This window comes from Budorcas taxicolor, chromosome 11 (genome assembly GCF_023091745.1).
Source record: "Budorcas taxicolor isolate Tak-1 chromosome 11, Takin1.1, whole genome shotgun sequence".
Classification (NCBI taxonomy): Eukaryota; Metazoa; Chordata; class Mammalia; order Artiodactyla; family Bovidae; genus Budorcas; species Budorcas taxicolor.
Window position 1 is genome coordinate 11,463,597 of NC_068920.1, and position 27,137 is coordinate 11,490,733.

A 27,137-nucleotide genomic window follows, 5' to 3' on the forward strand; every position below is an offset into this window, starting at 1 on the left:
GAGGTTTTCACCTTAGCAGGTGCGTGGAGACGTTTACATTTTGCATATTGGCAGAGGCAAGCCTGGAGCAAGGGGCCAGCCAGGGCCGAGGAGCCCCGTCAAACCAAAATCTCCCTCTTTAGACAAGCCCCTCCCCTACCGGCAACCCACTCCAGCATCCTTGCCTGGAGAATCCCATGGACAGAGGAGCCTGATGGGCTACAGTCCACGGGATCGCAAGAGTCGGACACGACTGAGCAACTAAACCACCACCACCCCCCCACCTGAGTCCCTTTAGCAACAGGGTTTTGGACAGCTGTCACAGGTGTGCGTCCACTGAGCTGGGCGAGAAGACGATGAAGGATGTGCCTCGCGAGAGTTACTTCGTGTCTTCACTGCAGTTTGCTCACGTAGGCACCATCTCTGTCTGAGAGATGAGGAAACTGTGAGGTAAGTCTCCTCAGACGTGTGAACACACCCAGCAGGACCAAGACCAAGGCCTGACGCTTGGCTGCAAAGCTCAGTGAAGCCGCCTCGAGGTTCGACAGCTGTTCCTCCAGAGGCAGTGGAGGCGCCAGCCCCCTGGGGTCCCTCCCCCATGCCCAGGGTCCTCAAAGAGATCAGTTCAGTTCAGTCGCTCAGTCATGTCCAGCTCTTTGCGACCCCATGAATCCCAGTACGCCAGGCCACCCTCTCCATCACCAACTCCTGGAGTTTACCCAAATTCATGTCCATTGAGTCGGTGATGCCATCCAACCGTCTCATCCTCTGTCGTCCCCTTCTCCTCCTGCCTTCAATCTTTCCCAGTATCAGGGTCTTTTCAAATGAGTCAGGTCTTTGCATGAGGTGGCCAAAGTACTGGAGTTTCAGCTTCACCATCAGTCCTTCCAATGAACACCCAGGACTGATCTCCTTTAGGATGGACTGGTTGCATCTTGCAGTCCAAGGGACTCTCAAGAGTCTTCTCCAACACCACAGTTCAAAAACATCAATTCTTCAGTGCTTAGCTTTCTTTATAGTCCAACTCTCACATCCATACATGACCACTGGAAAAACCATAGCGTTGACTAGGTGGACCTTTGTTGGCAAAGTAATGTCTCTGCTTTTGAATATGCTGTCTAAGTTTGTCATAACTTTCCTTCTAAGGAGTAAGTGTCTTTTAATTTCATGGCTGCAGTCACCATCTGCAGTGATTTTGGAGCCCCCCAAAATAAAGTCAGCCACTGTTTCCACTGTTTCCCATCTATTTGCCATGAAATGATGGGACCAGATGCCATGATCTTCGTTTTCTGAATGTTGAGCTTTAAGCCAGCTTTTTCACTCTCCTCTTTAACTTTCATAAAGAGGCTTTTTAGTTCCTCAAGACCATGATGAAGAAGAGGAAATTCTGAATAAAAGGCAAAAAACGAAGTATAAATACTTATGGGGAAAAGAAATTAGAAATATTAGAAATGAATAATAGATTCACTGAAATAGAGATTTAAAAAAAAAAGAGAGAAACAGATGAGACCAGAAGTCAGTTGAAAGGAGAATGCGTAACTCAGAGGCTGTGACTAAAGAATTACACCCAGCACAGAGCACAAATACCTAAAGATTAAAAACCTGCAGTCAGTCAGTGAAGAGAAATGGAAGGTAGATTGAGAAGCCCTGCAACACGGAGCACTGGGGTTCCAGAAGAGAAAAACGGGGGTCTTGGCTGAAATTTTCCGACATGGATGGAGACGTGAACCGTGTGGGTGAAGGCACACGTTGAGTCCTGAGCAGAATAAACCAAGACAAGCGCAGGCCCAGCCTCATTAGAACCTCCAAGCTTAAGAAGAAAGCCTCCATGCGGCCGGGAAGAAAAGACAGATTCCTGGTGCAGAAGCAGCTCTGCCCGATGGCACACGTGTCATCATTGCGAAAGGGCACAGCTGGGCGGAGACACAGTGACCCTGTAGTCTCAGCCTCATCAGATGGTCTACGTGGGGGTGTCTCAGCCAGGTCAGTTCTGAAGTCTGCCTCCCACATGCTTTCACTGGAGAGGAAAGAAAAGATGTTCACCTGCAGGAAGAGAGGCAAGAGAGAGAGGGTGAGCCATCAGGAGCTGTGAAAGCCTCGAGTTCTACACTTGCCAAGCTCGCAAGGCACCTGCCGTCGCTGCTTTAAACTTGCTACCTCTTGTTAGCGTGAACTAGGTTTGCAATGCAAAGGTCTGGGTTTTCCTCCATGGTTTAACACCTGTATTTATGGTAATATAAACCCTGTATTTTGTAGTGTCTTACATTCTGGCTGTGGGCATGTTGACTGTTGTTCTTGGACTCCTGAAAGCAGTGCCTCCTCCCATGTCTGTCGTGGACGAGATTTCATGCTTATTCCTGACAACCCCTGCCTCCTAACTAATTCCTCTAAATTCCCATGTTCTCTAGAAGTGGCAAAAGGGTACCATTCAAAGGAAAAGCACTGTGTAACCAGCCATCTCCCTTCATCTCGCATTGTTATCTTAACCTGCAGATTGTTTATCACAGCATCTCAGCTCTGAAAAAAACAAGATGTTTTTCAAGAGCGGTGGTACTTTGTTCAGGAGCACCTGGATGGTAGCTCTATTATGTTCGTTTGAAATGTGTGTTCCGAACCAATGCTTTTGTTTGACAGCTTTGTTGATATTGCAAGTTGAGATCATTTATGTTTGAGTACTTGGTTCTTCGGAGGTTTTGCTGTTTAAAAAGTTTTATACTTTTTCAAATCAGTGATTCATCAGTGGGTTTATAGTGCTTAGTGTAAATCGATTTATAAACTTGTTCTTCTAACAGATTTATAGCTTTAGTAGATATTTCCTTAGTTGTATAGATTTCATAGGTATATAATGAAGCATTTAAGGAGACATTTTTTACTGTGGAAGTCACTTACAGACTTGCATCATGACTATCTATGTCTATGTGTGTATATGAGTAATGCACAGATATGTATTTATGATGTATGTATTTAAGCTGTGCAAACAAATGTGATAACTTCTAAAAATACCTAATTTTAAATATGTATCCAATATTGTGAACTAGTTAGTGACCCCTAATAAACTGGGAAAGAGGGGGATAAATTGGAGGAATGGCTACATTCGTGTCTGTCACATCCTTAGAAGCATAATTTGAAAAATAACTCCCTACATAATTAACAGAAGTATTCCCTTAATAATTAGAAATACTAACAAATAATGACATTACTAATTGAAATATCAATTCTGACAGGCCCTTACTTATTTCTCTATTAAAATGGCTTCCTGAAAGTATCACAGGAAGTTAATGAATTGCTTGTTAATTGGATGTGAACTTTTCTCCTCTAGTTTTCAAATGGGAAAAAAAAAATGAAGTATGATGTATTCAAATTGCTTTATACTAAATTGAACATTAATGACAATATAAATAGAATATATGGTAACATTACACATGAATGTGATAAGGATCTATAATATTCACAGGGGAATTTGCTAATTTTGGATACTGACTTATCTTTTAAGTTCGTTTTGTTCCTGAACACTCAAGTGCTGAAGCAATGTCTTGCCAGCATTTTCTAACTAGCCCAAGTGAAACTTGCCCTGAAAACACTCAAACATTGACATCCAACTAACAAATCAGTATCTTGTCTTCTCTCGTTTCATTAGCCTCTCAGCAAATACCCTGCTGTGATCAACGACATCTCCTTCTGGCTGCCTCGCGAGAACTACACGGAGAATGATTTCTATGACTTAGTCCGAACAATTGGAGGAGACCTGGTGGAAAAAGTTGATCTTATAGACAAGTTTGAACATCCAAAGTAAGTTTAAAAAAAAAAAAAAACCCTCTCTGGCTTATCCTTTTTTGTTTCTGTGTGACAAATGGCATGTGGGAGTGTGTAACATAGGTTTGCTGCGATGTAGTGTGTAAGAGACAAATGTGGTCTGAATTTATAGCGAACCTTCAGCATATCAGAAAACTCTTTTATGTCAGTACTTTCTGAAAATCTTTCTAAGATGCGGTTTTCACCTTTCCTGCCTTAGTAAACAAAGGATTTGAAACAGAAGGTTTTAAAGATCTTGGAGTTTTCCAGTGTTGTTTCGGGAAGTGATTTCTTACCCGCTCACATTCTGGGTACCGAGGAAATGAAGCCGAGAGAGCAGTTTGTGGCACGAAAGCTGTTTTGTTGGTCTCTCAGTGAACGTTTATCAAGTGCATACCACACACCAAGACCCTGCTGCGCCCTAGGAGCTCTGTGTGCGTCTGGAAGTGTGCTCAGGGACTGGGGGAGGCGGTGTTCCCTGAGCGCCTGCACACTCAGCTCTGTGTTCATGTCAGTACTTACCTGGCAGCTCGGTTGGGTTTCAGGTCCTTGGCTCGCCCATTTTTGGGGGGAGCAGGGTCTCGTAAATGTTGCTCAGTTGTCTTCTCAAGTTGAAGTTGATGTAAAGAAATCTGAGGCCAGGCTTGATCTTTTTTTCTTTCTTCCTAAAGAATTCTTTGTCTTCAAAGTTTAATAACCGTGTGAGGATCCCTCTCGGATGCGACCTGCTCTTGCTACTCTGTGAACCCTTGTCTCTCTCTAATCAAGGTTTGCTGCCTCCTGAGTCTCAGGAAAGTTTTCTTGAGTCGTATCAACAAGGCTCTCTCCTGATCCCGCCCTTGGGGATCCACACATGCCCTCCAGCCCTCCTTTGTCCGACGCCTCGGGCTGCTGGTTTTCCCTCTGATGTTTGAAAAGTCTCTCTCTCCACTTGGTCTGGGTGCCCCCCCCTCACCTTCTCCCCCACCCCATCTTCTGGGCCCCTTCTTGCCCACATTCAGATACTCTGTCCCACACCCACCTTTTCTGAGTTCTTCAAGCTCATATTCCAGTTCTGTTTTCTTCCTGTCTCTTCCCGAAGTCATTTCTGCTTTGTGATTTTTCCTTCTTAGATAAATTGCTTCATTTGGTTTTTAAAATTCACTGCAAAATACTTAGCCAGAAATTTCATTTGACCCAATGGCAGCATTTTTCTCTGACTTCCCGTCAGTTTTTCTGCCGTTTCCCTTTTTTTTCCTTCCCTGTATTTCAGTTGGCGCATCGGTGGTGTGCGTGTGATTGCTTTTTGTCCCTCATATTTGAATGCGTTGGGTGTTCAGAACCAGCTCTTTGCACGAGGTTGAGGGCTGAGCTGGGGGCTCCCTTTGACATCTTGTGAGTGACACGCCTCCCCAGTCCCGATTAATGGGAGTCAGCGCCCTTTGGTGGAGACCTTCAGCTTCTGTAAAAACACCTCTGGGTTGTTAGGCTGCTTTGTCATCAGGACAGAGTCCCTCATGGTGACTCTTCAGGACAAAGGGATTTATTTAGGGTGAGCCTGAGTCAGGGCTGAAGGCTGCGCAGACCAAGGCAGGTCTGAGGCCAGAGACCCTCCGCATCTCAGCGCCTCCCACAGTTAAACACACAGTCACTCTCCGCCCCTTGCTGCCTCAGCCCAAGGCTCTTCCAGCTCATCCTCTCTCTGATACCAGCACCATTTCTGGGGGGAGGCAGGCTCACTGAGCAAACAGTCACCCCACATGCTGGGCGGAGCCCTGCGCACCAGGCCACTTCCTGGGGTCTGAGCAGGCTGTGGACGAGCCGCCATTGGTTCGAGAACCTATCGTTGGTTTAATAGCGGGGGCCGCCCTAAACCGCCTGGCCCCCTCTTCCAGGCAAGAGCATCCTCAGCAGAGGGGCTCACTGCACAGTTTCAGAACTGGCACGGGGACACTGCTGTCCTCCTCCCGGTCCTCCGCTCCCCTCCTCCTCCCCGGCCGCCTCCACCTGCGGGACTCCCAGCTTGTCCCTGGCTGCTGGCTCAGTCGCGTTCTAGTCTTCACCTGCGGGCCCCCTGATGCAGGCTCCGCAGGGGCCCATGGCCCGTGCCTCCCTCCACCCACCCTCAGTGTTCTCAGGGGTGGAGGGAGGCTCACTGCCTCGTGGCTGGTGGGTGCCTATCCACCCTCCCTCCCTCCCTAGAGGAGCTTTGATTCCAAGACTGGAGGCGGTTTATTGCGTTGGAAGGCGAGACCGTGTGGTCTGGAAAGGGCTGGGAGTCGGGCACCCTATTCCTGCCTCTCTGCGTCCTAATACCTGGTCCCGGGCCGCCGGGCCGTAGTCCCCTCTGCCCACTTGAGAGCTCGGATACCGTCTTTCAGTGGTTGCCGCAAACACAAGATGAGCCCGTCTGTGTGACATGCTTTGAAAACCGCCGGTTTCTAAACTAATTGCTAGGTGTCGAGTATCAACCCGTAACTTCCACAGTCAACCCATCTGGTTTCTGTAAGACAGAGGACGGCCTCAGGACAGCGAGTCCGCTCGGGTCTGGCGGTCGGTCCAGATGACGAAGCTGATTCTAGAGGAGAGAGAGTGAGAGGCCACATCGCATGTCGTTCTGAAATGGAGCCTGGTCTTCCCGCAGCTTGAGGAGTAAAATTTTAATCAGAAAGGAAAAAAAAAGAAAACAAATACTTCATCCAGTGGCGTGGATGCTGGCAGGCCAGGCTCCGTCGTCCACAGGACTGGGCTCCGGGCTGTATGCCAGGGCGATGCTGCGGGCAGTGCCAGCAGGGGGCTGACCTCTCTGGTCGTTTTTCTAGACAGAGCCGAGTAAGCGCAGTTACCGGAACTTAAAGATGGGCCAGCAGTGAGAAGCCTGCCCCAGCTAATCTTGGGAGAGTGTGTCAGAAGACGCGTCCCCTTGAAATAGTCAGCGTGCAGTGCCAAGGAGATGGCCTTAGAACTCCGCTGGCTGCTCGCCCTTCCCTCGTTTTTATCACAAGGCTGGTGGCATGAGTATAAGAACGTCTATTGTTGTGGTTCAGACAGCCCGGAAAGCAGTTCAAAGAAAATTATTTTTAGCCTGGCATTTCTTTTCCCCAATCCCTTCTCTCCCCTCCGTCCCCAAGCCTTCTTTCTAAAGCAGCCAGGGAGGGGTGCATTCTGTCGCCATCACAGAGCGGCCCCGTTGGCCCCCAGCGGGAGACACTATAGAACACAGTTAGTTCAGTCCCCGAACCCCCCTCTTCCGCCGCGTCCCCCAGGACCTCGCCATTTGCAGAAGGATTCTTGGGGGTCCCCTGCAGGCTGACCTGACCCCAGAGGAGCAGCCCTGCACAGAGCAGGGAGGGACCGAGCGCCTCCTGGACGCCAGGGAGGCAGGGCCAGGGGTCAGGCGCCCGGCCAGCAGGGTCCCATCCCCAGCCGCCTGCCACACCACCTCGCGCCCTTGTGGAAACTAACCGGGAAGCGCCTCTCTCCTTTGGAACTTGCTGTTGGCACTTTTCAGGGAGTTCTCCAGCAGTGTCTGTGGTTGGCACCTTGTGCACCTTTTTGTAAGCGTGGGGACTGAATGCCCTCTTCCCAAGACGCAGGTAAGGGTGCCTCACACCCCTTCGTGGTGCCTGGTCTCACCCCCACAGTATCGATCAGAGGGACGCAGGTTAAGACCTGGACCTAGGGCAGCGTGTGTGGGGACAGGAGGTCTCTGTCTTGCTTGCAGGGATGGAGTGAGGAGCAGAACTCCCCTCTCCCCCATCATGGGGGCCAGTTATGAGAAAGGCTTTCCGTCGCTGGGCCTTTAACGTTGTTATCTCAGCTCACAGGGTCACTTCTCTCCACTGGCTGCCGCCCAGATGAGTGCCCAGGGGCTGTGGTGGGAGTCGGCCCTCCCCCGCCCCCCCACCGCCAGTCGCCTTGTCTGTCACCTCCCTTTTCACACCCCACGGAGACTCGGGCCCCATGTGCCGCGGTCCTCAGGAGTCAGTGATGTTGTCCTGGTGACCACAAGGTGCATGAGTCCAAATGCTGCCTCAGAATTGTACAGAGCATCACCACACCCTGACCCTCACTAGAGAGTCGGGAGCTGAGTCTCTAAGGATGGGTCTGTATTTGTAAGGAAGTCTCCGCGATACACTGGTGAGACCTTTTTGAGTCAACTTCAGATCTCCGAGCAGCAGAGACGCCCTGCAGACCTGGGCCTCTCCTGTCTGGCCTCCTGAAAAGCCATCAAGCCTCTTGTGCCCCCAGCGCCTCTGGGCTTCAGTGTCACCCTGGGCTGGGCCAAGACCTGCCGGCTAGGGCGGCTCCAGGCAGCTGACTCCAGTGTCTCCTGGCGACTTGTTTTCCTCAACTTGGTCAGTCTGAGGCTCCAGCAGTGGGGGGGAGCAGTCAGGAGGATGCACCAAAGAAGGCAGGGGGCAGCCACGCCCGGGAGGTGGGGCCCCTCCAGGGGGAAGGACCGGTGATGCACACAGGTGGGCCCAGTGGTCCTGCTGTCTAGGCGTCTGCCTTTGGGGTGTTGGTAGCGGGCCCGGCAGCAGGTGGAGGTGTGCGGCAGGACAGACCGGTGGTCACAGAGGAGCTGGGCTTTGGGACAGCCATCCAGGCAAGTGTGGAGGGGAGCCCAGCTCAGGCTGGCCTGGGGGAGCGTGGAGGCTGCTGCTGGGGTGGGAGCCCCAGATGTTGGGGCAGAATCCTTGCAGGACAGTCTGCGTGTTCTGCTGAGCACTGCTGGCCCAGGGCTTCTGTGGGCCCCACTCTCAGAGGTGGAGTCTGGTTCTGAGTCCAGAACGGGGCAGAATCTGAGACGCGAGGCTAGGGGGACACGGGGAATGGGGGAGTCAGAAAACCCGGTGGAAACAGCCGGTCTTTGTGGGAGCTTCTGTCTCTGTTTCGCTTCATTTTAGTAGTCCATAGCATCACTGTGATCGTTTGTTCAGGTGTAGTTTGGAGCCAGAGAGGGTGTTATCATCGAAGGGATTTGACTGGGGTCTGGTGAGGAGACAGCAAGGTAGAATGTCCCGAGAGTCCCGTGAAGGAGACCAGGACGTCCCAGGGCAGCACGGTGCAGGCGAGGGTGTCCCCATCACGGGGTCTCTTGTGACTCAGACGCTGGGGATGCAAGCGAAGGGGCTTCCGTCCCGCCATCCCCAGGGTCTCCACCCACCTGCTCACATGCCTCTGTCTCCAGCAGGGCCCCCTCGGGGTGTTCTGGAAGCCCCAGAGGGTGTCTTATTCTTGTTCACAAACCAGCTCACTCCACTGAGTGTGGCGTGACTGCATCGCGTCCCCGCGGCTCCTGGCCGGGCATTGGCAGTCCTGCGCAGCCCCGGCCGGCACACCGTCGAGCTGTGGAGCCCCGTGGTGCCCTGCGTGTCCCAGCTTGTGCACAGCTGGTCCACCCACTGGTGTTGCCATGCTCGTCACCTCTGTCTGAGCCCAGTCTCCCCACCGGCCGCGCAGAGACCCTCCCCCACGCCCTGCCCTGGTCTTCTCCCTTCCGGTTACGCAGCAAACAAGAACTGGGGGTTCCGGGTTGGTCCTAAGTCTCGTTTACGCAGGCGTCTTTTCCATGCGTGCACAATTCAGGGATGAGGACAAAGTCCACAAAATGCCAGTCGCCTTCCAGAACTGTTCTGTAGGATGCCTCGTGTAATATTTCTCAGAGGAGAAAGAACACTTCACAGAAGTGCTTGGCGTCTGTGTTTGAGAGATGTGGCCACTGTTCTTAGTCCTCACCTGCTCCTTAAAGGAAGTGGCAATAGTAAGGTGAGGAAGGACCCTAGCCTTGGAAATTAGGCCGGTGAAATATCTGTACCAGAGATGACAGATGTGGTCTCAATGTGTACACGAAGGTTTACCGGGATAATCTCTTACCCTGTGCTATGCATAGTCACCCAGTCATGTCTGATTCTTTGCAGCCCTGTGAACTGTAGCCCACCAGGCTCCTCTGTTCATGGGATTCTCCAGGCAAGAATACTGGAGTGGGTTGCCATGCCCTCCTACAGGGGATCTTTGCAACCCAGGGATCAAGCCCAGGTCTCCCACATTGCAGGCAGATTCTTTACCATGTGAGCCACCAGGGAAATCCATCTCTTATCCTGACTTTCATTAAATATGGTAATTTCTTCTGGATTGTCTGTCTAGTAGTACAACCAGTGTGCAAGTTTTGAAATTCTGTGGTTATAGTAGAAGTGTTTCTAGCACATTCTTCTGTTTTAGCAACTGCTCCATTGCCTTATATTTACACATTTTCCCGTCCTTGCACTGTAAATCAGTGTCAAGCACTAGGTCCTGAATTTTCTACTCTCTTTGGCATTTATAACGAAGTACTCAAGAAATTTTGATGAAATTAATTCACCATAAAGAAAAAAAGGAAAATCTCTCTTTTTTTTCGGAATATAACTGACACCTCTTTCCATGTAGACCAAAAACACACCCCAGTTGGTACCATATTCTGCTTAAATGACCAAAACCTTACATCTCAGTTAGGACAGTTTCTTTTCTTACAGGAGAGAAAAGTGTGGTGTGGATTGCTACATAGAAACAAGAATTAGGTTGCAATAAGTTGGGATGTGAGTAAACCACTGGTTTAAAAATAGTGTGGTTTGGACCAAATGTTCAGATAGAGAAAAGGAAGGAAAGAAAGGGGGTAGGGGGAGTTTTGTGAAGAAGGTTGGTCATATCCTTTATAAAATATATTTTGAAACTCTGAGCTCCCAGGATCAGGAAGCTGATGGCTGGGCCAGACGGGCGGGGGGGTGGGGGTGGGGGTGTTAGAAGTATGCAGATTATCCACGGTTACCTAAGAAACCCCTCTTCTGATTGGAAGAGGAGCAATCACAAGGCAGGAGAGAAATTCAAGGAGTCACATTAGGGCGGGTTCACGTGTATGTCTGTTTCCCGTAATGCAAGGAACGAGGAACATCTGTGAAGAAAGATGACATGAAGAGAAAAGCTGTCTGCTCAGGGAAGGTGGAGAAGCTTCCCACCTCTTGAGAGTGGAGCTCCCAAACCTTGATGCCCCCCACTGTCCTGCCCAGGGTGACAGGCGAAGTGGGCCCCGGCTTCCCTTTCCGTCAAGCCCCTGCCTCCCTTTTCTGGAAGCCCCGGCCCCCTTCCCGGAAGCCCCTGCCTCCCCGCATGCTGTCTCGACAGGGCAGCTGCTGCAGTGGTCCAGTGGGACTCTGCCCCTAGACCCGGCCGACTGGTCCAGAGAGGAGCACCTCACAGGGCTGGGCCGATGGGCCTCTTCTCCATCTTGTTTGGGTGGAAAACTAGAGAGAGCTTGGGTGGAGAGGGGTCTTGCCAGGAACCGTCGCTGGCCATGTTTCCTGTGGTGGAGAGGGCAGAGAGGACAGAGAGCAAGCGGAGGAAGCGGCCAAGAAGGAAGGCGGGTGTCGGCGGGGGCGGGTCCTGGTCCACCGTGTGGGCAGGGCCCTGGCTGCACCGACCTTTCCCTGGTCCTTCCTCGGACCCCACAAGCCAGAGTAACTCCAGGTATGTAAGGTCCTTGGATGCGGGTTTCCATTACTGGAGATGAGACGAGTTCCAGAAGGTTTGGGCCCTGGAAGCGGGCAAAAAGGCAGAGGAAGCAGGCTGAAGCCAGCAGCATCCTGGTCAGAGGACGTGAAGCGGCATGGAGCGGAGCTGTGGCCGCCTTGGGCTCTCAGTGTTTCTGTTCAGTGCAGCTTTGAAGTGGTTCTTCTCCTCTGAGCTGGAGTGGCTAAAAATGAATGCCGTCTGGGTGCGATGCATTCGTTCCAGGGAACCTGCACTGAACACTTACCACAGGGGAACCACTGTGCTGTGTGTGAGTCTCGTGGTCCAGAAATATCAGAGCGATTTTTAGAAACGAGCGCCTGTCCTCAAGCAGCTTGCCGTGTGATAGCAGGTCTGTGCAGACGATGTTTGCAGTCCACGAGCCGTCAGGGGTCTTGGAGGAGCAGGGCACCACCGTGGTTTCAAAGACAGGCCGCGTTGCCCTTTGCCTTAAATGCTCAAGCAGCTTTGCAGATCATGGTTCAGTGGAGTCTTGAAGGCAAAGAGGACTTAGACATGGAAGGGGCCAGGGCAGAGTGGGTGGCTTGCCAAAGACTAGAAGACAGAGGTGGGGGAGGAGTTCAGACTGACCAGCGTGCTGGGCGCACGGGCCTGAGGGAAAGGCCCTGAACTCCCTTATAAAAACGTGGACTTTCTCGTCGAGCACGTGGGAAGTCACTGAGCTGGTTCACCTGTTTGCAGTTTATGAAGGATTTTCCATCTTGCCTGTGGCGACCGTGTTGGCCAGGGGTGAGGTTGGTCATGGGAAAAAGATGTATTGGGTTGGCCAGAAAGTTCGTTCAGGAGTTCCTGTGCCATGTTGTGGCAAAAACCAAATGAACTTTTTGGCCAATCCAGTAGAAGCATGTGTGCATAGTCTGAGTGAGAGGAGATGAGTCCTTGCTGAGAAGGGGGGCTAGAGCCTTGTGGGAAGAAGCTGGCTGGTGGGGGAGATATTCAGGGTCCGAATCTATGGGGAAGGTGAGCCCGTTCCAGGGAGACAGCAGGGGGTAGGGGGAGGAAACACAGCTCCTGGGCCCGGAGGACAGAGGCCGACCAGGCCAGACAGAGGGGAGGAGGGAGCAGCCTTTGGAGGAGGCGATTTGATTACTTTGTGCCTCTTGGGCTGAGGGGTGACACACAGCCCAGCTGATGGGAGAGCCCCCGGAGGGAGGCCAGGTTTAGCATCCATACTCGGGACGGACTAGAACCCCAGTAAGTTCTAGAACAGGAGAAGGGGACGAGGGGAGAGTCCCAGGGAAGACCTCAGGGGTGGAGAGAGGGAGGGTGGAGTTCGGACGGACGGCCCGAGCAGCAGTGGTGCCGGAAGCACAGGAGGAGCCGCCGCCAGGACCGCCGTGGAGTCCAGGAGGTGGTGCCAGGGTCTCCTGAGGGGCTGTGGAAACTGCGGTTCAGAAAACCTTTCGGACCATCTGGTTTCTTCACCTTTCGTCCCCGTCCCTTCGCTTACATTTATTCCACAAGTGTTCGTGATGAGAGGATGTGTGATGTCATGGACACGCTGAGGGTGGACGCACTACAGAGAGAACCATGGGCTGAGGGGGTCGGACCACAGAGAACCAGGGGCTGAGGGTGAACCAGGGGCTGAGGGTGAACCAGGGGCTGAGGGGGATGGACCACAGAGAGAACCAGGGGCTGAGGGTGGACGGACTCCCCAGAGAACCAGGGGCTGAGGGGGGCAGACCACAGAGAGAACCAGGGGCTGAGGGTGAACCAGGGGCTGAGGGGGACGGACTCCCCAGAGATCCAGGGGCTGAGGGTGGACGGACTCCCAAGAGAACCAGGGGCTGAGGGGGGTGGACCACAGAGAACCAGGGGCTGAGGGTGAACCAGGGGCTGAAGGGGACGGACTCCCCAGAGAACCAGGGGCTGAAGGGGGCAGACCAGAGAGAACCAGGGGCTGAGGGTGAACCAGGGGCTGAAGGGGACGGACTCCCCAGAGAACCAGGGGCTGAGGGGGGCGGACCAGAGAGAACCATGGGCTGAGGAGGACGGATCACAGAGAACCAGGGGCTGAGGGTAGACGGACGCCCGAGAGAACCAGGGGCTGAGGGTGGATGGACTCCCGAGAGAACCAGGGGCTGAGGGTGAACCAGGGGCTGAAGGGGACGGACTCCCCAGAGAACCAGGGGCTGAGGGGAGCGGACCAGAGAGAACCATGGGCTGAGGGGGATGGATCACAGAGAACCATGGGCTGAGGGTGGATGGACTCCCGAGAGAACCAGGGGCTGAGGATGAACCAGGGGCTGAAGGGGACAGACTCCCCAGAGAACCAGGGGCTGAGGGGAGCGGACCAGAGAGAACCATGGGCTGAGGAGGACGGATCACAGAGAACCAGGGGCTGAGGGTAGACGGACTCCCGAGAGAACCAGGGGCTGAGGGTGGACGGACTCCCCAGAGAACCAGGGGCTGTGTCCGCCCCCGGGCCCGCCCTTCGGAGCGTGCGTCTGGCCATTCCCTCTGAAGCAGTGCTGCAGGAAGTTTCCCTTTCCCGTCACCCCCGTTTGTTTTCTTTCTCTGCTTGGTTCACTTAAAGGATCGAGTGAGACCGCTGGAGGACCTGCTCCGGAAGCAGAGGCTGTACGGATGTGGTGGTTAGCAACCCGCCACCGGGCGCCGGGTGGTCCTCCGAACACAAGCCTCCTCAGATTCATTTAAAGGGCTGCAGTCAGTGTATTCAGCTCAGGAAAGGGGATGGCCTGAAAACTAGGACCTAAGCATATGAGCAGGATTTAGAATTTAAATGATACTTTGATCAGCATTTCTTGAAATGGCACCCGAAGGTCAGGCCTCATGTCCTCCGGGTGTGCCTGTGCAGCAGGGGTCTGCGTGCCCCTTGTGGGGGTGGCCTCCTCCAGATGGCGGTGGGTCCACCTGGGGACAGGGTTCTGGCAGTCATCTGCACACTTCCACTCACCTCCCAAACCCGAAACAGCCGTCCCACGGTGAGCGGACGGGAGGACGGAAGTGGGAGGGACATATGGCAAGGAAAGCGGGGAAGACTCGGTTATGTTTAGGATGTGATGGTTTCTGACCTAGATTCAATCAATGGATGCCTATATATTGAACCTCTCCCCTTCAGGATTCCTCTGGCAAGAAAACCTATTTAAATATGAATCCCAAATCATGTCAACTCAGGTCTGCCGCAGGAATATAGCTGGCAGTATTAAACAGACCAAGCCCTCGAGAAGCCTAGTCTGAACAGAAGCTATTCTTGGCCTTATTTAAGTAAAGGAGATCAATACAGATATTCAAGATGGGAAAATCCTAATAGTAGGAAACCAAAACTCAAGGTCCCTTCAACCTTCGAAGCAGAGCAAGTGTTTCTCAGGAAACAGGTGTGTCTTAGAGATTTCAGCAGGGTCCCCCAGGGGTGGTGGTAATGCCTTCTTTATGCCCCACCCCTGGCATGGAGCCCCCCTTCCGGCCTGGACGTCCCCCTGCAGGCCGCTCTGCTTGTCCAGTGGCTAGACCAGGTGCAGGGTAAAGTCCGACTCGGTAACGTAGGACCCACTTTACACATTGATATATTGTAATCATACTGTTATACTATTTTTAACAATACTTTTACTTACTAAATAGGTTTTCTGCTTATTGCAATACAAGGGGGATTGTTTTTTCTTTTAGCTCGTGCCATAATGTAAAAATGGCAAGGCAGTTATTATACTCATAACGGCAGATTTGTTTAATTAAAATTACATTCAGTCATGCTGACACTCTCAGAAGCAACTGTGAAAAATAGCTATTATGATCTGTTGATATGCTGCCTTGAGCGACTAATAATTGTAGTTAGAAGGAAGTTTTGCTTCTTTATCATCAGTAAACTTGAACATTCACGTTTGAAAGAAGCAATATTAATAATTTTAAACTTTTATATTTGTTTATCAGTTAGGCCTTTGCATTGTTTTTAAAATCAGCCTCTCCATCCGTCCCCCAGTAAAGAGAAGACAACCGTTCCTGTTAACTTTCACGTGGGAGTGTTTGGTGGAAAAGCAGGTTTAAACAGTCGCCGATGGATGTGAGCGGAGGGGCGCCCTCACGGGTGTCAGTCGCCCTCCTGAGACTGCTCATGGTTCCTGGAGCTCAGTCGGCCTGCAGCGGATACATGGCGTGGCTGTGTCATATTCCGTCTCATTTCTTGACGTGTCCCGGGGGGAGTGGACTGTGTGTCACGGGGCCGGCAGGCCTCATGCAGCAGCCGCGGGCCCTCACGGCTGCCCTGAGTTCAGGGCTTGGCTTTGTCACCAGTGGGACTTTAAGTTGCTCTCTCTCTCTGAGTTTGTCTTTAAAATGGAATTAATGTTAGAACGTACCTTACAAGTTCCTTTGCAGGGGCTGACACGTACGTATATAGTTTTAACTACTGTTGGTGGTGGTGGCGAAATCCTCGGGCTGGCTCTTCTTCTGGGAGAAACTCACGGTAGCTGGAAGTAAGCGCTGACCACACGCCAAGAGCGGCCCAGCTTCCTGCTGGAAAGTTTGTGTGTTGTGTTATGTGTGTAGTTAGGCTCATGCTCATAGGAGACATCTAAGCTGCCTGATGAAAATGAACGACAGAGCTGCTTTCATAAGGTCTGATTGTTTTGGGTTGGAAGACCGGGAAAGAAAGTTGAGGATATCATGAAAGAAAAAAACATGTGATGGGCTTTGAGATCTGAGAAGGAATTTTTTTAACACCGTAAGAAGTTGCAGTATATATTTTTTATCTGAGCACAATAAATGCTCTAGGATGCAGGTGGTGTGATGTTATTGATAGAGAAAATGGGAAGGAATGCCGGACCTTGCAGCCAGCACATCTGTTTGTAAGGCAGTATCTGATGAGATTTCCATTCTGGGGCAGGCCCAACATCTGTGTTACTCAGGTGAGATTCAGGCCAGAAGTGGATCCTGTAGAGTCTTCATTCCAACACTTTGTTTTCTGATTTGGAATTCAGTGCGCAGCCAATCTGGTGATGGCGATGACTGAAAGATCGTTGCTGTCAGTGTTCATGAAACAAGGGAGACCGGTCATTTTTAGGAGGTGGCACAATTCTGCCATCCTCTATTGGTGTTTTAAAATCTGTTTCATGATAAAGTAGTCTCCAGAGCACATCAACTATTACATGTCTGTTTTAGACATCTATTGTTACACCAATTTATAAAATTCCCTGCGGCATGAATGGGTGACTCGTGCAGGGGCCTGAGGGCGCTGGGCACGCTGGGGCCTCCCTGGGCAGCACGTGCCGTGGTGGGGCTGCCTGCGGAGCCGCGCACCGGGGGATGAGACCCCGCTTCCTCACGCCGTCTCTCTAGAGAGAGAGCCATCGTTCTCACCCGCATCCTCGCCTGACTCCTCTCTCGTCTGCACAAGCCACTGGTCCGTCATCTAAAAACCTGGCGTCATCAATCTACCTTGAAAGCAGCGACATAAAAGTCTAAAATTGAAAGAAGGTTCATAGAAGCACATCCAGCTTTTTTTTTTACAAAAGCAGAATGATTGAACTTTTAATTGTAACACATGTCCTTCAGCTCGTGTGGCTGCGGACGTGCTTCCAGGGGCTGGCGCTCCGTCTGCATGTGTCCTGTCCAGTCGTGGTTGTTATCCTGTTGCACGCGCGTGTGTATTGTTCTCAGTCATTATTGGAATTTGCATATGAAATATTATAATGTTTGTACTCTGCATTTAGAGCACTCGTGAAGGTTTGTTCTCACCTGGGAATCCCGTCAGGTATATTAGGAACATCTTTGGGGATTTTCAGGGATGCAGAGTAGGTTGGTTCTTCTTGCTTAGGTAGAATAAACTGGCTCAGAGTTCATCCAACCATTTGCACAAATGCCTGTAGGAAGCTCTGGGGTGCCTGGGAAAGGCCATGTTATGTTGTAAATGGGGTATCAGACCTACCTTCGCTCTCTTCTTTACTGGACGTCTGATTCCTTATTTGCAGATGGGTCCGTGAGAACGGTGCCCGTGAGGTGTAGGGCCGTGGGGCGGTGTCTGTGGACTTGTGGGTTTCACTGACTGTCAGGCAGGGTCTCTGAGGACCAGCCTGTCCCTCACCATCACTGCCGCGGGCGGCGCCTGCGCCGCTGTCTGCTGCTGCGGGCTGGGCATCGGGCTAGAGCAGGGCTGTCTGAAGCCTCACTTGGTTTCTTCCCCTTGTTCCGAGCAGACTGCCCAAGGGTCACGTACTTCCCCCAGATAACTTGTCTCTAATCAACTCTCAAATCATCTGGTGGGTTTCTGAATAATCCTTAAAAAAAAAAAAAAAAGTCATGCTCCATTTTACTGCTTTCTGCTTCACTCTTGGACTGAGTTTTTAAAGGGTATATCCCCAAGATAATGTTGAGCTTGTTCATGACTGTGTGTCTTTCAAGTCTGTTCTTATAATCCTACGTGGGCAATTTAATTAGGGTGAGAGAGTGTGTGTGTGTGGGTGGGTGTGTGGGTGCGTGCACACGTGCGTGCAGACACATGAATTATTGAGTACCTGTTCTGTGTAAGCTACTGTTTTATATGCTGGTACAGAGGGAGGGTTGAGGCTTGGAGAGTTTAAGTCACTGGCCTGAGGTCACACAGCTGTTGGGTGGTCATGGCAGGACTTAAAGGAGACACAGCAGCTCTTGCATTGCTCCATATCTTGCAGAAAAACCAAATCAAATCTGGATGTTGGCCGTCTCTCCCCCTCCCCACCATGAAATGTGCATGCTAAGTCACTTCAGTCATGTCTGACTGTTTGTGACCCCATGGCTGTAGCCCACCAGGCTCCTCTGTCCATGGGACTCTCCAGGCAAGAATACCGGAGTGGGTTGCCGTCCCCTCCTCCAGGGGATCTTCCTGACCCAGGGATTGAACCCGGGTCTCTTGCATTGCAGCTACATTCTTAACCATCTGAGCCACCAGGGAAGCCCAGATTATAATACGCATATGTATAAAATACATACTTTAGATACCTGTATAGGAAACTGTAAGTGAAGAACAGTGTAGGCTAAAGCTTGAGCTATAATTGATCCAGGACAATCCATGTATAATATGCTTCCGAGTCACATGAATCCCTCATATGACTTTTTTAAAAATCACTTGTCCGTTGTTTAAGCTTTCTGATTAATCGGAGTAAGGGCTGAGGATAGTTTACTCCAAGATAAAACTCTGACTCTGAACGAAGTATTTTCCCTTTAAAGCAGCCACTGAGAGTTGATTTATAATATATCCTGCCTTCGCCCCTGCATGTAGAATCTAGCCTAGCACTTCAGGAAGAACGGAAGATGATTTTTTTTAATGTCAAAAAAAAAAAAAATAGAACTTCCTCCTTTGCATCTTCCTCCAGCTTCTGTCGCCGACCTTGGATGCCTGCCCTCCAGGGCAAGATAAGAGAGTAAATTTGCACAGTTGTGAACAACTTAAAAGAAGCCAGTTCTTGAAGGCACTGGACCATGCAGGTGCTCGTCATTGAAGAGTCCAGCAGAGGAAGATGGGCCTGCGGGTAAACGCATTGGGTACCCCGAGCCCCCCGCGGCCCAGTCACATCTTGAGAGGGCTCTCTGCATCCTTGCGACAGTCACTCTCAGCAGCCTGGACAGGCACGTTCACTCTGACCCTGCTTGGGTCTCGTCCTGCAGCACAGAGCATCTCACCCTGAGCTCGACTTCCTCCCAGGGAGATGGTACTGAAGGCAGTGCCGTTATGAGCTCAGAGCATGGGCTTCGGGGGAAAAAGGCTTGATGAGTGGCTTTTTGGAGAAATGTTTATTTTAGACTGATGAACGAAACAAGTAGCTCCACCCTAAGAAGAACTCTCAGCTCCCTTATGCTCTGCCTTCATGCACACACACATTCTCTTCCAGGAGGAGGGGGCAAGTGTCTGTGGGTGAGACAAAGAACCAAAGTGATAATCCAGCTTTGATCAAAATTCTTGTGTAACAGTGTTCCCTCTGAAAATGATTTCTAATCAATGAGCACTTCCACAGCATGCTCAGGAGTAATTACCTTACATGTGTTCCCTCTGAGCTCTGATTAGAAGCAAGATGTGAGATCAGAGGGGCAGAAGAGGAAGGTAAGAAGGGAAAATCTCACCCAGGCACTGAAATGCCCAGGTTGAGGGCTGTTTCATAGGCTCGTGCCCCGGGTAGGGATGTCGACCTCCATTCACCCTCATCCCCCACCGCCGATGAACACATGCCCACTCTTTGGGGCAGCATTGACGATGGCCGCAGGGCACCCTGCCACACTGAGGCAGGGCGACTGGCTGGCTCCAGTGAAAGCGTTTGTCCTGGCAGCAGACAGGTGTGTGGGCTGCTAAACCCCCTTCTCGCCCTGTGTCCTGGTGGTCAGGGGTCAGTTTTCAGCACGGACTGCTAGGTGCAGACTTAGCCCATGCAGTAGTTGAGCCTGGGCTTCGTTAGTCCAAGAAGGGACCCAGGGGCCTGGGAAGGGAAGTCAAAGACTGGGAATGATTCTGCCTGTGAAAGGAAGGCACGGCAAAAGGTGGTGAGGGCCGGCGGGTGGCGGGGTCACTGAGACAGTGAGGACTACGTAGGGTCTGTGCAGACGAGAGGAGGTCTGTGACCCCCAGTGCTCGCTGGATGGGAACGAGTTCCTAGGTTCTCGAGAATGTGTGACGAGGGGCTTCCCTGGGGTCTGATGTTTAAGACTTCGCCCTTCCGGTGCAGGGGGTGCAGTTTCGAGCCCTGGTTGGGAAGCTAAGATCCCACATGCGTCGTGGCCAAAAAACCCATAGAACAGAAGCAGTATTGTAACAAATTCAGTAAAAGACTTAAAAAAAATGGTCCAAATAAAAAAAATAATTAAAAAAAGAATACGTGAGGAAAGTATAATGAGAACACACGCACAGGAAAAGCAGAAACCTTCTTTCTGGCGAGAGTCGGGCTGTGGGCCAGTGCCCGGGAAGAGAAGTTTGTCCCTGTTGGTCAGCGAGACCGGAGCCCTCGGCCCCGTGGTCACAGCAGAGACCCCCCTGGCTGCTCCTTCCCTCCCCCGAGAGGGGCCGGCCATGCGCGTTAGCCCTGCTCTCAGATGGCTGGCGGGATGTCAGCAGGTTGGCCCCTGTGATCTTGGTTGTTCAGCCACGTGATTCCCTTGAAAGCACCCTCTCCAGGCGGCATCCTCCCCAGAGAGGAGCTTGGAAGCACCAGGGTCTGATCTTCCAGTTTTAAACCCAGCGTCAATGGCTTGCTCACGTGATGACCTGCATTCCTACTCCCAGTAGGTAATGATACAGTTTTAAAATTTTTTACCCACTGCAAAAGGACTGAAAGAAGCTCAAATGAATGGCAGGTTTATTTTAGTGACTGGTTCCGTGAATGTGTTTACCAATGGGAATAGCTGCAAACCCAGGTCATCTTAATGAAAACAGACTCAACAGACTCTCCGCTGACGCAGCTCTTAGGGTTCTGAAGCAGTGTATGTTTAGGCACAGAACAGCCCCTTCCTGAACATCTGTGCATTAGAAACCGACTTGGCTAAGGTACCCTCCCCACCTTTGAAGACGCTTCAGTTCTTCTGAGATTCTCCTGCAGACCTTTCAACCACGAGTAAATATTAACAACCATGAGTAAATATTAACTGAGAGAGCGGAGGGCAGTCATCCTGCCTCTGCTGTAGGACGGGGGGCTGCCCTCTTTACACATGTATATACATACTGTACATATGTAGACGGGGGCTCCCTCTATACACATATATATACACACATACTATACATATGTAGACGGGGGCTCCCTCTATACACATATATGTACATACTGTACATATGTAGACGGGGGCTGCCCTCTTTACACATGTATGTACATACTATGCATATGTAGACGGGGGCTCCCTCTATACCACGTATATATACATACTATACATATGTAGACGGGGGCTCCCTGTATACACATATATATACACATACTATACGTATGTAGACGGGGGCTGCCCTCTATACACATATATATATACATACTATACATATGTAGACGGGGGCCTGCCCTCTTTACACATGTATGTACATACTGTACATATGTAGACGGGGGCTCCCTCTATGCCATGTATATATACACACTATACGTATGTAGATGGGGGCTGCCCTCTATACACATATATATACATACTATACATATGTAGACGGGGGCTCCCTGTATACACATATATATGCACATACTATATGTATGTAGATGGGGGCTGCCCTCTGTACCACATATATATACATATTATACATATGTAGATGGGTTGCTGCTGCTGCTGCTAAGTGCTTCAGTCGTGTCCAACTCCGTGTGACCCCATAGACGGCAGCCCACCAGGCTCCTCCGTCCCTGGGATTCTCCAGGCAAGAACACTGGAGTGGGTTGCCATTTCCTTCTCCAGTGCATGAAAGTGAAAAGTGAAAGGGAAGTCGCTCAGTCGTGTCCGACTCTTAGTGACCCCGTGGACTGCAGCCTACCAGGCTCCTCCGTCCAGGGGATTTTCCAGGCAAGAGTATGTAGATGGGGGCTCCCTCTATACCACATATATATACATGCTATACATATGTAGACGGGGGCTGCCCTCTATACCACATATGTATACATACTATACGTATGTAGATGAGGGTCTGCCCTCTATACACATATATATACATACTGTACATATGTAGATGGGGGCTGCCCTCTAGACCATATATATATATATATACACACACACACACATACTGTACATATGTAAGTGAGGGGCTGCCCAGGGGGCCCCTCCCTGCTCGCAGGCTCAGCTGAAACAGCCAGAATGAGCTGTCACATCCAAGGGGGAATCTGGCCAAGGCTCTGGGCCAGTGCGTCTGTTGATATGTTAGATTTATTCAATTAGAGCCACAAGCAAAGGAACCTGAGTTGTGGGGTTGATTTGAATAATACCTCGGAGGAGGAGTGTGTAAAGCCATTAGGAAGCCCCAGGGGAGGAGGAGGGTGGACCAGGCTCCTCCGGGGTCCCCACATGGTCCCCGTGCTCCGGCCTGCTTTGCCGGTCCATCCCCGAGGGAGCAGGGTCCCAGCCAGACGGCAGACGCGCCTTTTGTTCAGGGTCAGGGGGACATTTTCCTGCTTCACCATCCTCTGAGGTCTCCTCCACGGGTGTGAACCTGCAGCAGAAAGAAAGCTGGCGACTGTGGAGGCTTTCAAGCCGGAGGGGCCTTGAGACCCCGAGGGACTTGGTCCTGTCAGATTGGCCCTTTGTCTCGGCAAACGTGCGTCTGGCACACGGAGCTGCATAGAATTGATCTGATGCTTTAAAAAATCAGCACGTGTGAAGTATTGGAATTAATTGCCTGGCCTCATACATTACTGTCAGCTGTAGGATTAACAAACCACACAGGGCCACAAAGAGCCTTTTCTGGGCTCTCATTTTTAGTGCCCTGTGGCCTTTGATCTTTTCACACTTCGTTCAAAGCGTGAGGCGTCTTTGCATGCTTTTTACGCACCAGCTGAAGGTGGGTCGGGAACAGATCGGTGCAAGGAGGCTGTCTGTTCTCAGGCCCACCTGGTGTTCCCCATGGAAGCCTCGTGGTTTGGTGGACTGATATGAGGGGGAGTTCTCGTGCAGGATAGCGGTGGGGAGACACAGGTAAGAGGGGGAAGGCTTTCTCGGAGTTGCTTGATGCCCTTGATTCTGACCTTTAATGTCACTCTTACATCCACGGCCTCTCGCTGTCCTCAGAACGTGTCCCCTGCTGCCCTTCAAATGGGGGCTACAGCGTCTCGAGGAGACCTAGATTAGGGACGGACATGTCTGGCTGCAGGGGCCCAGCCTTCACCAGCCGTGTGGCCCTGGACAATCCCTGAACCCTGAGAACCTGCTTGCTGGCTCCAAAGTGGAGGTGGGGTCTTGTCTCCCTGTCCACTCCAGCCTTTCCAGGGTGCCTCTGCTCTGGGAAAGAGGAATTCTTTACCTGGGCGGGGTTGGATTATGAATCTGCTTACTAAACTCGGTATGGTGTTCCTGGCCCCCTGTAAACACGTTCAGCAGAGATGCCTCGGGAGAGCTGAGGGAGCCTCCATGTGTCCTCTGCTTGTGGTCAGCACTGGCGAATTTGAGAGGTAGGCACCGCACAGCGAAGACATGGGCCCTGATGCACTTTGGTTTGGTTCAGTTTGCTGTGATCCTCACCCACAGTAGGAAGGGTACAGGGAGCTACTCTTTTACCCAGGAGGGTCTTCACCCTCATCCCATTCCAAGCAGGACTCTGGTCCCGCCTCTTCTTTCCTCCTTGCTGGTTGGGACCAAGGGCCACTTATTCACCCATGGCGGCTCAGACAGTAAAGAATCTGCCTGCAAGGCAGGAGACCTGGGTGTGATCGTGGGTTGGGTTGGGAAGATCCCCTGGAGAGAAGGGAATGGAAACCCACTGCAGTATTCTTGCCTGGAGAATCCCCTGGACAGAGGAGCCTGGCGGGCTACAGTCCATGGGGTCGCAAAGAGTCAGACACAACCGAGCGACTAACAGTGTTCATCTTTGTACCCTTAGCAGAGTGTTCGGCATATCATCAGAGCATATTGGTTGCCTGCCTTGGTTCAAAGTCAGCCAAGAAGATGAGAAGGAATATTTGAAATTTAACATAATCCTCAAAATAAAATGGAATTGTCACAGGTAGGAAAGACAGAGCGTGCGTCTGTTCACCAGCCTGGCCTGCACGCGTGCTGACTAGGGTTAGACCTTTCAGCACTTGATCGATCGCCTCTGATTTCTGTATCACCATGGGAGACGTGTACCATTCTGTCCCACTCACCCAGATCACCGCCTCCTTCGTTCAGAACGTTAGGAAGCTGGTCCCTATACCTGAAGCAGGACACGTGACTCCAGCAGAAGTGGGTTCAGGGTGAAGTCTGATGTTTCCCCGTGGGAGGGGCGGGTGGGGAGGTGGCGGGTAGAACAGGAGCGTGCGCTCCAGCCTCCACAGAACCACCAAGGATGGTGCCCACGCATCCCAACAGCCACGTGTGACCCAAACAGGCTGCCGGGGCCCCCCCGCCCCCACCTTTCGGCCGCTCCTGCAGTTGGCTCATGAGCTGATGGTTAAGAGACTGAAATGGGGAGCCAGACAGCCTGGGTTCAGGTCATAGCCATGTGCGGAGGCTCCCCTTGGCGGGGCAGGGGCGGGGGGTGGTGCAGGGTTCCTGAGTCAGGGCCCCGCCTTCCCTCCCAGTCAGGGGGTCGTCCACAGGCTGCAGGGGTTGGGGTTGCCAACAGGGGTCCCTGCTTCCTGAGGGCTGGATCTCCCTAACCTACTTCAGATACTTTCTTTCTTAATCTCTGACTTCAGCCTTCCCCCCCACCCCACCCCCCGTCTCTCTATTTTCTGTCTTTCTGCCCTCAAAGAATTTCTCCCCACCCCCAAACCCACTCTCTTTTTTCTGTCTTTCTGCCCTCAAAGAATTCAAATCCTTTTAGGTTAGAATTGGGGGTTTTCTTTACCCGACTCTATTTGAGGTATATCATTCAGGTCCGCTACCATTTAATAATTTTCTTTATGGCATTTTTTTGGTTGTTATATGGAAGTAGTCTTCATGAGCACGTTTAGTGTCCAAACTAACACTGAGGTATTACTTTGGGGATAAGATCTCGGTCCTCCCCTGCTCCGTCCCTGGGCCCACACGGCCCCCGGCACTCAGTGGGTACCAGCCCATCCCTGCTGAGGGGATGCGTGTTGCATAAAATAACACTGAGCCATAGATTCGTGATGTCTGTGGGTTTATAGTCGGGGCTGGGATTTCGGAGCACCTCATTATTCCGTTTCAACAGTCTTATCACAAAATGTCTTAAAAAACCGCCGAAGCGCACCGTGTCCCAGTTTGTCAGAGGGTTGGTTGCTGTCGTTGTGGTGGTGCTGGCTAAGTCTCCTTGAATTAGTGAGTCCTGCGGAGTTCTGGCTGATGTGGAGAGGTATGTGGTTAGCATCTGTTTGTTCTGTGCATTCATCTCTCAACCATGTTCTCCATCTATTTTAAGGAATGTTTCTTTGGGTGCTGTGTTTTTTTTTTTTTTTTCTATTTATGTCTTCAGCATGAAAATATAAATAGATCATTTATCTCCGGTATCCTTCAAGTGGCTTGCATCATCTCATGCTCTTACATAACCGAAGTTTCTGTCCCCAGGACACATCATTTGGGAGGTTTGAGTGGTTGGAAACGTCCTGGAACATGAAGGCCAGCCTCCAGGGACCTGAGGCTCCCTGTGGGGCCTGAGCTGTGCCTGCCGGCTCCCTGGCTCCTTTCCTGATAATGCCGTACGGGATACTTGTGCCGTTCACCCCACCTGGCACCTGGCCACAGACCATTTAAAGATAGAGCTGAGTTTTGCTCATTGTTGGATCCTCCGCAAAGTCTAACACAACCCTTGGGACTTCCCTGGCCGTCCAGTGGCTAAGACTCCGTGTTCCTGACGCAGAGGGCCCGGGTTCGATCTCACATGCCGCAACTAAAGAGAGCAAGGGCTGCAACTGAGGCGCGGTGCGGCCAGATACATTTTTTTATTAAGTGTAGCTCTACTCTCTGAACGTAGTTGATGCTTTCACAAGTCGTCAGTAGATTTGTGGCATAAATGTCTTTTCTAATTGAGGTGTAATTGACACATAACATTGTGTTAGTCTCAGGTGCGACCCGACAATGATTTGATGTTGGTGTATATTGCAGAATGATCACTGCAGTAAAGCCAGTTCACGTCCATCGTCATATGTGGTTACGTTTTTCTCTTGTGCATAAACGTTTCTTGAACGTGGTAATAGCAGAAAAAACTAAAATGAGCTAATATGTATGTGCTGTGCATATGTATGCATATTATAATTAACGTGTAACATACACTATCTCATTTAAACCGACAGCACCTCCATAGAGCGTGTGCATGACTGTTACTAATACCATGTTATGGATGAGAAAGCCAGGCTGGAGAGCTTTCATAGCTTGCCCAGAGTCCTCACAAAGAAGTGACAGAGCTGAGATCTGAACACCAGGCTGTGTGACTCTAGAGCCTGTGCTCGTAGCCACTCGCTGTAGAGAAGAGCTTGACCTGCTCGCAACCCGCAGAACAAGGTCATCACATGGGGTCTGGGGTTGATCGGTGATGACCATCGGTGATGAGGCCTGAAAGTGTCCCTCTCCTGCCTTTTTGGTTTGGTCAAAAAAAAAAAAAAAATGCCTTCTGACATTTTCTGACAAAGCGTTTTTTTTAATTCCTAGAAGTCTTGATCGCTGGAAGAGGTTACAGTCAGCATCCTTACAATTAGGCAAGTCCCCCTGCCCCCACCATTGGAACCATTCCCTTCCCTGTTAGCAGCCCCGGCAAACTGAGGGCAGAGGGCAGAGCCTGGTCGGTGGGCGGGATTCAGGGGTGACAGTGAGGGGCTTTCAGGACCAGGCGTGGAATGGGAAGTGGTGACGGGAGACACGGAGAGCCACCTGGATCTCCCCGGGCTGGTGGTTTGCATGCTGCTGCCAATTTCAGGGGACAGTTGTCCAGCACAGGGGCCCCGTGCCCCTCGGGGGTGTGGCGAGCTCTCCTGCAGAGGCCGGGGCCTCAGGGTCAGGCAGACCTGATGTTGGGTTCTCATCCTTTTCTTCCTGGGTCCGTGACCTTCGACACATGACTCCCCCTCTCCTGGTGCGTCAGTCACCTTTTGTAAGAAATAAAGTTAGTAGACTTTTGATTAAAGGTGGCAGATTGAACACAAGAATTAGCCTCGGTTACCTCTCAGGATGTTCTGGCAGTAACAGTGAAGAGTTTGGGGTGTTTTTTTGAAGCATAAATTAATCAAGGACCAGGTGAATGGGGCGGGGGTGGGGGACACATCAGCAATGTAAATTTGGGAGCTGATCAAGCCTGAGGGCCG

At 51.3% G+C, this 27,137-nt stretch overlaps 1 protein-coding gene across 1 annotated transcript in view; it reads left to right on the top strand.

The window, feature by feature from the left end:
* The window catches only part of FARS2 (phenylalanyl-tRNA synthetase 2, mitochondrial), a 256,662-nt gene that overhangs the window by 142,752 nt on the left and 86,773 nt on the right, over positions 1 to 27,137 (top strand). The window contains exon 6 of the mRNA XM_052648510.1: positions 3,617 to 3,768. Coding sequence (XP_052504470.1) covers positions 3,617 to 3,768 — 152 coding nt within the window. The remainder of the gene's footprint in view (positions 1 to 3,616; positions 3,769 to 27,137) is intronic.